Below are 14,347 nucleotides of genomic sequence, written 5' to 3' on the forward strand. Positions count from 1 at the left end.
TGTTCATCGATTCTGGTTTTCAATTGTCTTCCCGATTTGTAAATACACTTGATACATGGAATAATATCCAAATCACTAATATTGGTCGGTGTGTTTCAAATGATTTGAATTTCTAGATCACACGTTCCAAGTACAAAATTACCAGTATTTCCCGAAACATCCCTATTATCACAACCAGAGACTAACACAAAGGTCTGTCTGGATAAACATTACTCAATGACAAGTCTGCATTCTACTCAATTTTGTAAAATGTTGTTTAATGTTGTTTCTAAAATTACATGTCTCTGTTTTGATTGACAGTCAAATCTTGCAGCATCAGGTATATACAATTGCTTGGGACAAATAATGAATGAATCAGAGTAAAAGACCAAAAACTCTTTTATAGTACTGGGGGGAAAACGTCTGCAACTCCTCTAATACCACATAGTTTTTTTGGGAAAATATTTCCATACCCTTCTAAATACTGTAAATACACTCATAGAATTAGAACCTTCTGTTTGCAATAAGGAAAGTGAAACACAGCTTGAATTTGTGTAACCATGGAAACACTATTCCAGACTAACCACATACTACTTTTTAAGTTGGCAAAGAACATAAGTAGTTTACATAGAATAAAAAAGATGTGTTATGTGTTTGTACTAATGTATAGTTGTTGAATTTATTCATTTTCCTGGGAACACCCATCCTCAAAATGACCCTTATCACTTAATTTTTTTGATGACACCCCCACCCTACCCACACTCACCTAATTTCATATCCTGGAAAAACATGATTTGTGAAATAAATTCACGTTTCCAAGGGAATGGATTATTTGACTCTAAATCTTGTATATGAAATAATTAAACAAGAAAGCATCATCATAAATTAGCAATTCATCTTACATGTATACCATACATTGGATTGAATCATTCTACGAGAGTTTATAGTGGTGTCATGATGGTAAAGGGTCAACTGATGGTCATATTAGGTTAGACAGCTCAAGAGCTTCTGGAGTCAAAACAGGATAAACCCCCTTCCCCAACACACTGTGCAGTCCCTACATACAGAGTATCAACATTTCATTTTAAAGGGAAAACTAAAATACAAGTAAAAGTGTATTCTCACAATGTGGAACAAGATTCTCCTGTAGTTATAGAATCAGAAATGTACTAAGACACTAGCTGATGTCATTACGTATGACACATCCCATCTACACTTGTAAAAATCACACACACGTTCATGCACACACATACACACATATACACTCACACACACACACATGTGCTCACATACACACACATATGCACACACATGCACTCATATACACACATATCAGAGCACACTTGTAAACTTGCATACACACATCCACTCATACACACACATCTGTGCACGTACACACACACACACACACACGCACACATGACACACGCACATGTACACGCACACACACACACACACACACACACACACACACACACACACACACACACACACACACATTCATGATAATAAGTCAGTTGCAGATGTGGTGATAAGTCGGCCTCAAAATGTTGACTTAAAAATCCTCAAAGAAGACTTAGACCCAGTGAGGTACTTTGGTAGAATTCAATACTAAACACTATTCTGAGTATACCTATGCCTCTTGTAACATGGGGTCAAGTAGTGATTTAAATATACATTACAGCATTTGTGATTGGCCAAAGAAAACATAAGACCTTGAAGGTTAACTTCAAAGCAATATTCACTTTGAATTTTGTTTTTACATATGTAAAGATATTGTATACATAGTGGGCTTCTATGACAAAAATGGTTACTCTCCAAATTCCATATGGTCACAAAACAAAGTGACAGTACATATACTACGCAATATATAGCATTTATAGTATGTTATGCATTTATAATGATATGTTAATTAAGAATAACACAAAATGCTGAAAATTGACTTTACAGGATTGCCATGTAATTAAGTTTACAAAAAGGTCAACCTTGGTAATATGGTTGTAGACACTTGCATGAGTTGAGTGCTAAATTATCACACTTTCTGTGAGACATCATACAAATTACTGATCAAATGCCAAAATAGAACACAAGATAAAACGACAGACATATTTTCTATGTAATGTACAACCTATTCTGTGTTGTTACATTGTCTGTTGTGTGCAAGAAACAATCTGATTTTGACAGTTGTCAAATGTCAAGACCAATGAGACTTTCAAAGGAAAGCTCAACTGAGAAGTAATGGGTGTAGGCACTTGAATTGAGAGACTACGATGGTCTCAATAGGGAACTTGCAATCCAGACTGAGCATGCTCAGACGCAAGGGACTATGGGATTATCTGTGGTTACTGTAATACCTAATCTGGAGCTAATGATAAAATTAACCTCCCACAATTGTCAGGGTAATTATGAATTGATTATTTGTGGTTACAAACTATGTATCAACAATGTTTACAATACTAATTGATTAGTATTTATTATCACATTTCCCATGATGCAACATTCAACATGGCGGGTTTGCAAGTTCTCTATAATAAAAGTTTTCACAATGTATATGGCCTTCAGCCAATTTTTATTAGTGCTCTGTCCCTCTATCACATACAGGGATTGTGTATTAGATCACAACAAACAAGACAGACATATGCTCTATGTAGTGATAACCTTATAGGCTTGAAAGAAATTAACAAGAATCTTTTTTAATGTGATTCTAAATACTCACGGTATTAATAAATGTATTTTGCTAGACAACGTGTTCATGAAACATATTTTGGTTTTTAAAACTCAAAAAGCATCTGCAAATACCTTAAAAATATGTTTTTCAGTCGGTTCCCGACAGATTTACTTCGAGAGTCCCACCTAGGCACAATTTTGTGATATCACAGAGGGGTAAATTCAGCAGTCCGGAAGCATCTAAGTATAACATCAATAACTGTAAATGCACCATCTGTTGATTGCTGGATACTGTATCCTATCTAGATATTACACATCCTATCTTTATTGCATCTAATTTTTTGTACAAGGTTTGGATATATTAGTTCGAGCATGTTAAAGATATGAGGGTGCATGGATGCATAGACACATGAATGGATGGACAGACAGAACCCAATGTATAAGCCCCCCTCTAGGCATTGCCCAATGCGCTAATAAAGCCTAGAGTTAAAACTGAACAATAATGTAAAAATTCTTATAAACAAACATTTCTTTAATGGTAAGTGGCAACCTGTACTTATTTGGAAATATTTCATTTTCCAAAAATTGTTCAATGAAAACTTATCTTATTGGACAGAGAGATTAATTGTTTTCCTTAGTTACAAATATGTGTCATTCAACAAAGACTTTAATTATATGGTATCATTGCTGCAATATCATACAACTTAATTTTACAGAGAACTTCAGCTAATTTCCCTCTTGTAGCCTTTTTCCCGTTACTTTGCACCCAAGAATAAAGCATTTGGTAGTTCATTTCAGTTAGCTTAGAATAGTCGTGGTGAAAACCATCCAATTCGCCATTAGAGAATCCAAGTCTGCGTCCAAGAGTACGAAAGTCGCTACCAATATGTTTACTAATATCATCCAAGTCATCCAATTTTACTGGTGTGGTTGATGCTGTAATATGATAACATGATAAGTGACAAATTAGGAATATGATAACTCAAGGACAGTTTCTGGGCTGATGTTTCTCACTGATTGTTCAGCAGAGGGCCTTGCCTTAGACATGCACTGCACAAGCATCTCATGGGAACTAGCAGACATACATGTATAACGTAGAACATAAACATTCCTAATTTATTTAGTAGTTGGTGTTGATAATGTCAGCAGTATGGAAAATGCAAATAACCAGTATATAGTACTTACTTGAAACCTTTATTTTCTGACGTGACGTGGTAGGTTTTTTCCCTGCAGGCGTTCTTGCAGCACCTTGCACAACCATATAATTTTGATTTCCTATCTGTATTCCACTAGGGTTACCAGAAATGGTAATGTTAGTACTACCATGCTTTATACCTGTAAGAGAGAAGATATTTCCACCAAGTGTATTTCAAGGTTGCATGTACAAGTGGCACATATCATAATACACACCTAAAGCTAAGCCAACCAAAATTATACCACAAACTTTAGTTTATTGTTTTCATAAGAAAAACCACAAAAAATATATATTTGATGTGTTAAGCTGCCTCTCCTGTTCAAATTTTACTCACACTGTATTTCACTCACTTGGTCTGCTTTGTGCTGAGTGTTAGATCTAGCACTTTGGTCCTACACTTGTACACATTTAGCGCCTTTGCATTCCTATGAATGCACTCACACACATTAAAACACACTACATACATACACAGAATCAGACTCAGTCTGAAAGAGGCTTTTGGTCTCTTCTAGCATGGAAATAAGTATTCTTATAACATATCATTTTCATACAGCATTCAGTGATTGGTTTAGACTGTGTCATGTGATATGGACCACTGACCCATAGTAACCATAATTTGCATACAGAGGGCAATATTTGTTTCCTTTTTTTCCATAGCCATAGGGCACTATTACAATAGCACAAGACTAGTCTTACCAGATATTTTCTTTCACTCTGGAAAGAATATGTGCCTGGGAAAGTAATGTGTTATGAAATGCTTATTGCCTGGCTTTATTCGGGCACTAGTAAACACCATATTACCACTAATGCTGTTATGTACCCACTATTTCCCTCGGTTTTCAGCCTTGGGGAAATAGTTGTTGTAATAGATGTCTACTAGTGCCCTCATAGCCAGGCACTAAGTGTGTAGTACATACCAGTTGTGTGGATAGTTGTTGGCTGTATTCCAGGAGCTGTTATGGTAGAATTAAGAAAAAAGCATACATGTTTGAATCAAATAAGTGTAGAAGTACACATCCAAAGGAAATAAAATGTAAAAAGTTTCAAAGTCAGCCATTGGCAACACACCTGACAACGACCAAGCAGTATACCCTTACATCACTTCAGGAGCCCTGGGTGTACTTGTTACATAAAAATAAAGTACAGTATCTTTTTCTAAAGAAAGAATTCTCAAGGAAAAATTGTGCCCGGGTATTAAGAACAGCAGTCCTAGACATAGAAATTGGCATATGACAATGTTTATAATACTATACAGCCATATTAGTACACAGTCATACTTGTACACACAAAATTTGTGCCTGCAGGTACCAAGAACAGCAGTTTTATAGCCTTTCCCATAAAAGCTGTCAGAATGTAACTTACATACTTAAAAATGGTTTGGGAAGAGTTTCCCCTTAAGTTCATACCAGTGCCTTGTAGGAATAACAGAAGTTGTGTTCAACCAAGGTAAAAATTATAGTGTCAACAGATATAAAATGTTCGCGCATTTTCATTTTCATTTTTCATGTACAGTATGTAGTTTGTGAGTTTTTGCAGCAGTCACCTGATCTTTTTTTCATTGTAATATTTTTACTAGTGTATGAGTTTTGAGTGGCTAGACTAGATTAGTTATAGAAACTATTTTCTAGCCTCTAACCCGCTCTGATACAATTATGCACACATTGTGTATTATATGCTTTCAATTGTTATGTATTATTTTTTTGTGATGGGTAAATAAATTACAATTACAATTACAATTATGAAAGTATTTATGGTGTAAACTCAGCCTGAAATCCACTAATCTACAAATAGTTGAATCTTATGAAGTCATACCCAAATGACATTAATTGATTTAGTAACAATATGAACTGATAGTTAGGGATGCCTTCAAAAGGCTTTATAACAGTGACAATAATTCTCTTACATTAGTCATATTACTATTTTATCCAAGCAGAAGTAAAAATTATGTTGTCATTTCACAGTTATATTGAAGTTAATATTCAAAGTTTTGACCAAATCTTGTCTTGTTATTCTGTAAAACCAGATACTTTTCCTTTAAAATTGTGGAATCAGTATTTGTCATATTTCTGTTAACACCCTTTATTAACTAAAGGAAAGCTTTACTTTAAAGTACAGGAATAATGCAAATAATTTTCTGGTTTCTGTTGCTCCTAGCCTCTGTAGCAGGCTGAATGGCTGACTTTTTTACAAACATTCTCTCCAAACAGCCTGTGAGCTCGATAATGAGAAGTCAGTAATGTTCATGGTTCCCAAGCACAACAGCTGATTGGTTGAATAAGTCACATGATGACTAGATTATATGTGATTAGGTCACATGATGTCTATATGATATCCATCCATGTCATATTACCCAGATGCAACATAGTTGGTTGTATAAGAAAGAGTTTCCTTTGCACAAATAACCTTGACCACCAACATTTTATATTTGAAGTCTTTATTCAGGGTTCACAGTTCAAGAGAATGAGCATGGCCAAAATACTGAAGTTTCCTTACTGAGATTGCAAGCTGTGTGAAAATAACACTAACCGGATTGACCATCCAGTCTGTGTGACATTAGGCTAAACTGACCCTGATTTACCTGCACTAGCTCCTTGTGTTGCCTGACTGTGACCGCCAGGAGCAGCACCATCACCAGAACCTGCTGCATCAATTTGGTAAGGCCCTGGAGTTGTTGCTGTTTCTTGGTATGGTTCATGGCAAGATTTACTAGAATCATGGATGGAGCTGCTGGGTGGTAGACTCTTTGGACCTGCATCTGTAACAACTTCTTGAGCCCTGACATCACCTACAACTGGCTGAGGAGGGGAAGGTTGTAATGATGTCCTGCCAATCCTCTCTGTTATGTCTGCTACATCAGTATCTTCTGATGGTTGCTGGACTGGATTCATATCACTTGTCAAAGTGAGTGGGTTACTCTGTAATTTTAGAACAATAATAAATGTTTTGTGTCAATAGTGACATTACACTATACAATGTAACATAAACTGTTCATGAAAAAACAAACCATAAACTATATAAAACCGAATGCTGACTTTAATACCTTTAAATGAAAATATGAAATAAAATAAAAATCAGGCATGACAGTGTTGCTTTTAAAACTCAAATCCATATTTGCATGATTATACAGTCTTTAGAGATGTACCCATTCATCTATTTTACATTGTCAATGTTGAAGTGTTTGACAAGGTTATTACTACTATAAACATATATATTTTTGTCACTAGAAAATTTTGTGATTTTACAGTCATCTGCTCATTCTAAAAGACTAAGTTTTACCTATGACCAAGCTGGTAAATTGTGTTCATCAGTATATCAAACTCCCAGCTAACAATATTAGGAAGTGGTTAGATTAATACTTTAAAGGAAGAGTCTAGTCAGACTTTTTTTCTGCCTTAAATAGGAACACCAGTCCAGGAAATAAACATATTTTCATAAACTTTGGGTTCTGGAGAGTCATTTCATTGTCTTGACATTACCAGAAGTTTTCCCATAAACCCTTGCCAGAAATTCACAAAATGGCCAAACACATGTCAAGAGCAGTAGATCTTCTTTACAAGACTTCAAACTCAAAATCATCAATAAAAATAACAGCAGAAACCAAAACAAATTAAGTGTACTAAAAGCAGAAATAAATGTTACCTTTAATCATTTGAATGTTTAATGGTTATTAAGGTATCAAGCCTAGTTGCAGTGTATTAATTGTCTCACCTTTTGCCTTATCTGTTCCTGTAGATCTATAATGGCAGAAGACATTTCACATTCATACTTGGTTTTCAGTTCTTTTTCAATGACTTCTTTGAGCTCTGAAATCAAAATATATAGCATGGGATTTAATGTCAAAACCATTTTGAAATACAAGATCACAATTTAACAACAGAATTAATTCATTTTCATGCATATTCAGCTTAAAGGGACGCCACTCCAGCAAATAACATTTTCAGAAACTATTGGTTCTGGAGACATCACATAAATTTCACTCAGATGTCAAAACACCAAATTGAAACTCTTTTCACTTCTATTGGTCTTTCAGTGAAACACCATGCCTCCTGATTGCCTAGGAAGTTGTCGGTAATTACTGGCATTTGCAGGTGATAAATAGTCCAATAGAGGTGAATTTCTGTAAATACCTGAATTCAGCAGGTGACATTTTAAATTTACTAGCATTTGAAAGGTGAAATTTCAACTTAAGCTGCATTTGACAGACAAATTTTGAAGCAAATTTGCATATTGACTATTTTCATGATGAGAAATTTTTTTATTTGCATTAATATGAACATTGTCATTCAACAAAATTGATAATTATTTGTTTTCAACAGATAAACATGGCATTTGTTTAATTGTCACAGTGAATTTTGATAAGAATTAAAATTTTATATATATTTTTTTACTCTGCCCCTAAGTTTTAAATTTTAGAAGCATTTTGCTCCCAAATTCATGAGCAAATTGATCCTAAAAAATCTTACTCAAAGAGTTAACTTTCTAGGCTGCATGGGTCTTAGCAGACACCAATATTTATTAGATGCACACTGAATATTCACGACTATCTGTAGAAAATAAGCTGTTGTAGTAAATGATAACATGTCATCTAAATGATCTATCTATATTTCCACAATACTGGTCCCTGTGTAAGGTGAATGTTTATATGTAAATATGTCACGGCAGTTTTCTGTAGAGCCCCCGCCCCCTACCCTCCAAATAAGCTGAGAGTAACTTGGGATGAATGGTTAATTGTAAGCTTACCTCCAAAAGATGGTCTTTTTGTTGCGTCACCATGCCAACAATCCTTCATCATCTTTTTAAGAAACTCTGGACATTGTTCAGGAATTTCACTTTCATCAGGTCTCTGTCCATTCACAATACAGGAAAGAATTTGGACAGAGTTGTAAGCCTCTGAAGATTACATAAGAACATCAATGTTACTTCATATCTTAGCATCACCTGTATATATTAGCATTTTAGTTAATATCACAAGTACATATTAACATACCAGTTGACTTCCCCTGTACATATATTAGCATATTACATTATACCACCTGTATATATTAACAAATTATTTGATCACCTCCATATATTATAGTGGCCATATGGATGAGAATTGGGTATTTATTTTGGAATTTTGATTTATAAAACAACTTTACTATGTGTTTCTACTTGAAAAACACAATTTGAAATAACATATACCAAGTCCTCATTTATAACTCAATAAATAAAAAAAAGATGCAATCAGTGTAAAAAGTTTGTTCTTGTATGTACAATAATAAACATTTTACTTTTGCAATTTATTGAGTTACAAACGAGGACTTGGTACAAGTTATTTCATATTGTCTTTTCAAATAGAAAAACATAGTAAAGTTGTTTTATAAATCCAAAATCCAAAATAAATACCCAATTCTCATCCATATGGCCATAATAATATATTAGTTGACATCACCTGTATATATTAAAATATTAGTTGACATCACCTGCACATCTCAACATAGTTATTGACATCACCTGTATATATTAGCATATCAGATGACATCACATGCATATCTTAGTATATCAGTTGAAGTCATCTGACAGACTGCATGTATATTAACATATTAGTTGATGCTTGTATTAGCATTACCTATTGACAACATCTACTAAATAACTTCTAATAATTAGTGCTGTGTGTTATCGCTCACTTTTCACAACCATACCTGTATGTACATACCTGAATAAGGTTCTTCACCTGTTACAATCTCCCACAAGGTTATCCCAAAACTGCAGGGGAGACAAATGTAGTATCACTGGTCAGAGTACAAGATATACACTACTAACCATTCAAAGGTGGAAGAAAATATAGGTGACCCTATTTTTTTCTGTTTCTCATTACCTGACCAACCCAAATTTTCAGCTCCGGCATCAAAATAAAGAAAATATTTTACATTTTATCTCTATTAGACAGTGCCCTCTCTGGCAAGAATAAAACAAGTGTTTGGACTGTCAACATCATCTACAAGTGTTTGGACTGTCGACATCATCTACAGTCATGGCAGAGGTGACAACACTTGTTCACAAACAGAGAATTTCTTTCATGATGGAAGTTATTCAAGAAGAGAGGGGCTAAAAACATGCCAATTGTGTAGAGAAGCTGGGAAAGGGTTTGTTACCAGAGAAGCATGAAGATGACTTTTTTTTTACTTTTTTTTTTTTAAATCGACCAACCAACCCATAGTTGCTATTAAAAAGTAATGAGAAACATATAAAAAAAAAATAGGATCACCCTATTGCTGTAGCTATTCATTTTTGTTCCTGCTTATACATACTTGTTTGTTTACAACTTGTTACAAAACAAAGATCTTCTAATACAAGCGACCAGATGAAAAAAATAGCACTAACATTGTCCCACTGCTAGAGTCCACAATTTTATAGGGTCAGAGGACAGTATGACTTTGGAATGCTATGTTGGCCGTGAGTCATTCCTGGTCATTAGTCTGAATACGGACTAATATTAGTTTTGGGTAATAGGATTAGTAACTTTGGTTGGCAACAATTAAGTCAGTGGACTACAGTGTGAAGCCCAATGGAACTCTCGCTTCCAGGGGTAATATGTCAAAAAGCAATGAGTGCAACACATTGATAGTTTAGTATACATACCTATAGACATCACACGTGTAGCTCACTTTTGTGTTGATGTTGTCCAGACATTCTGGAGAAATGTGAGATATAGTACCAGACCCTCTTCCAGAACTACCTGGTGTGGTTTTCTTTGAATATTTTCTGGTATATTTCTTCCACATAGCTAATCCAAAGTCACCAATCTATTGTGAAAAGAAAGAAAGAGAGAGAGAGAGAGAGCGAGTGAGAGAGAGAGAGAGAGAGAGAGAGAGAGAGAGAGAGAGAGAGAGGGAGAGAGAGAGAGAGAGAGAGAGAGAGAGAGATAGAGATAGAGAGAGAGAGATAGAGAGAGAGAGAGAGAGAGAGAGAGAGAGAGAGAGAGAGAGAGAGAGAGAGAGAGAGAGAGAGAGAGAGAGAGAGAGAGAGAGAGAGAGAGAGAGAGAGAACAGCTATTGTAAATATCTGTTCATTGTCAAGGGGTGCTTTGTGTACATTTACATAGGACATAGGACAGAATGGGCTTTGCATCATAAGTGATTCTTCTAAGATGACTTCACCTCTTGTATGTTTTTTTATTATCAAGACTACAATTTGCGCTTCAGTTGTTCATTTTTAAGTCATAGAAATAGCCTCAACACAATCACAACCAGTGAGACACACACACACACACACACACACACACACACACACACACACACACACACACACACACACACACACATGCGCGCGCACGCACGCATGCACGCATGCACATATAATATACACATACATACATACACAAATTGACAACAAACATGTCAATAACATAACTGTTCTAGAAATTGAACAATTTGTTACCTTGGCAATGAATCCCTCACCAACCATAATATTGTCAATCTTCACATCTCTGTGAACAATCTTAGCTGTTGTATGAAGGAAATTCATCCCTAATATTGCATGATAGATCATTTGAATCTTCATTGGCCATGGATTCACATAGTCATCTTGGAAGTCTTTAAGTGATTTAAATTTCATATACTCAACAACTAATGAATAATTGGCAGGTTCCAAAATAACACCAAACAAGATAACTGCGTAAGGACAACGCACTTTTGACATTTTGTCTGCTTCTGATTCTAGGTCTGTTTTCTCCCTGTAAAACAAACACAACATATGTGATATCAATGCTATCTCATTCTAGCTTAATGATTTACATAACATCAGAATTTTCATGTTCAAACATGGTACCCATGACTTATATTGTTGTATGTTGATTGTTTATGGAAAAGTCCAGTTATACTTAAATTCTGCCTTTAGTATTGGTTAATGCTATCAACTTACATATGATTTGGGTGATAAAATAGCGTCTCTATAACTTAATATTCAAGTTTGAAAACTTGTGAAGAAACTCTACTGCACTTGACATGTGATCAGCCCTTGGGATGTACAGGAAATGCCCTGGTGATGACATTACATTTACTGCAATCTCTTTGTCTTGACATTCTTTGCAACTTTTTATAATAAATTAATCACGATAAAATTGTACTCACTTTCCTGATAGCTTTGCAGAGGAAAATAAGTGTTTAACTGCAACTATACCCCAGTCACTATGTTGTGCTTTGTAAACTTGTCCAAAGTGACCTGCACCAAGCAATTCATCATCTGCTATTTTGGAACTATGTGTGATAAAGAATTGGCTTGGTAACTTTTGTAATGTTGGTGGGTGACTCATGATGAAATCTGAAATGACAAGATACATGATATTATCCACATAACAGAACTCAATGATGCATGAGTACTAGTGTGAAGCACTCACAGTAATGCATATTTTGGTATAATTACCCCCCACTGTTTACCATCAAATATTTCACCAAGAATTAATTGAATATATACCTTAGCTAATATTTTAAGAACTAAGTGTGATTATGCTGTGATCTACTAAAAATCTGCATTTGAAATATCTATGGTACAAAACATATAAACACTGTAAACATTTGAATTCTAAAGCACTTTGGAAGTGTTACTTTTGCCATAACAAGAATGAGATGCAGATGAGAAGCTGTTCGTCATTGTCGTCTCATTCTTGTAAGCCAGATGCTTAATCTCTCTAGTACTACATACTGTATTGGTTTTTAAAACAATACATTTCAGAAAGTATAGCTGTGCATTGATCGATCCACATGATTTCACATACATGTATATCATGGATGAAACAGCAACAAGGGTTAAATCAGTCTAGCTGCTAGACCTCAGGCTTTCTTCTGATAGCTATGAGAGTGTAACACCCGAGCTATCACCCTTGCTATAACGACTCGGTCACCTTCACAGTGAGCAGATTAGCCTGAGGGGTCTGGGGGGCAAGACTAGGGTTGAATGTGCTTCAATGGAAACTATTTTCCTGGGAATTACTGATGAGTCACAATAACTAAATTAGCATTTGTGATTGTCTTTAACATATCACAAACACTTTGCACATAATTTCAACATACTGTAAACACATACATGTTGGTACACAAACATTTTAAAGACAATTTTTACACTTGTGCTACATTTTATAGATGGATAAAAAGTGTAAACATAGTGTTATAGCCATCTTACTTGTGTATATTACTCAGTGTATTGATTCATACCTATTCAGTAAATCTGATATTATTACATGTCACATAGTCTGGATGCCACTTTGGTTTCTAACTAAACCACTTCTGATCCCCCAATCAGCACAAAAAGTTGTTCATAACTGCCCCAATAAACACTAACTTTATGAGAGACTGTGTTATTGGTTAGAATTTTGTGATTGATTAACAAACACATGATGATGTTAATTATTGTGTGGGTGGCTGTGGATGAATTTTAAATTTCATCTCATGCATCCCAGGACTTCTAGAGTAACGACTTTGACCATACTGTGAATAGAAATGTAAATTGTAACTGTATAGGAACCGGGATAGGAACTAGACTAAATATCATCATTGAAAGTGACTGCATTTTCACGGTGATTTATTTTGGCGCAAACATTGATTGCGCCAGTAGTTTAGAGCTGTACATTAATGCACAGTCAGTGAGCGTTTGGAAGGAAAAAAGTATTGCCATAGCGACAGCATAAACTAAATAACGTCACCCGCTCTGAGAATATGGATCTGCCTAATATGATATCGTTGTGTCTCTATTGAATTTACTGTTAAAATGTTAGTTTAAATGGGGAAAAAAGCGCCGTGTGCGTGAGGTATGGAGCGGGTATGTTCGTCATGTTGTGATGTGTAATTACTTATGTCATTTCACCTGAAGTTCAGGTCATGTGTCTGTCTGCGAAGAAGTACACTCACACAAGCTGGTTTCAAGACTAGCTTTCACTTTGACGCGATCATCAGAAGACGGAATTTTTGAGAAAAGGCAAAACTCACCTGGATATGTCGCGGTTAGTGTTTGCTATCGAGATACATCATGACTTGTAACGGTAGTAATTTAACTTCCGGGTATGCGTGTGGTGGAAGGGGGGGCCGGGGAACTTCCATGGCACGTTCCATTCATCAGTAGGGGAGTTGCGATATTTACACTTCCTGGCGAGACATTGCGCTATTAGCATGAAGTGAAAATAAAAAATATCTTTTTTTGTATGTCTATTTTTCAAGTAAATTTGTTTAATTCTCTGATATATCTGTTTCATTTTTTTCTCTTTCTGCGTGCACGTGAAATCAATCAAATGTAATAACCTGATTCTTGGAACTGTGAGGTGCTAATTCGTGAAGTGCTGTATAACTAATACGATTTTAAAACAAATAAAGTTTTACGCGTATTTATATTTGAAATTGGGGGATCAATTTATCTAGTATGTCATTTTGAATATATAACATAATATTTTGTATGCATTTTATTGAATTTGGTATTGTTTTCAATGTCTCTTAAAATATATTATATACACAGTAGTATTAATTTACTGAGTACTTG

General features: G+C 35.1%; 1 protein-coding gene across 1 annotated transcript; it reads right to left on the minus strand.

Annotated features, from left to right (window-relative positions):
• Window positions 1-1,478: 1,478 nt before the first annotated feature.
• LOC144437647 (receptor-interacting serine/threonine-protein kinase 1-like) lies at window positions 1,479-13,884 on the minus strand. The gene is made up of 11 exons (XM_078126634.1): window positions 13,804-13,884; window positions 11,953-12,142; window positions 11,261-11,555; window positions 10,463-10,626; window positions 9,537-9,586; window positions 8,582-8,731; window positions 7,550-7,644; window positions 6,420-6,756; window positions 4,759-4,794; window positions 3,832-3,981; window positions 1,479-3,582 (listed from the first exon to the last, which is right to left on the minus strand). The coding sequence occupies exons 2-11, from the start codon at window positions 12,132-12,134 to the stop codon at window positions 3,314-3,316; spliced, it is 1,728 nt and encodes a 575-aa protein (XP_077982760.1). The 5' UTR covers window positions 12,135-12,142; window positions 13,804-13,884; the 3' UTR covers window positions 1,479-3,313.
• Between the last annotated feature and the right edge of the window lie 463 nt (window positions 13,885-14,347).

Source organism: Glandiceps talaboti, chromosome 7 (genome assembly GCF_964340395.1).
Source record: "Glandiceps talaboti chromosome 7, keGlaTala1.1, whole genome shotgun sequence".
Taxonomy (NCBI): Eukaryota; Metazoa; Hemichordata; class Enteropneusta; family Spengelidae; genus Glandiceps; species Glandiceps talaboti.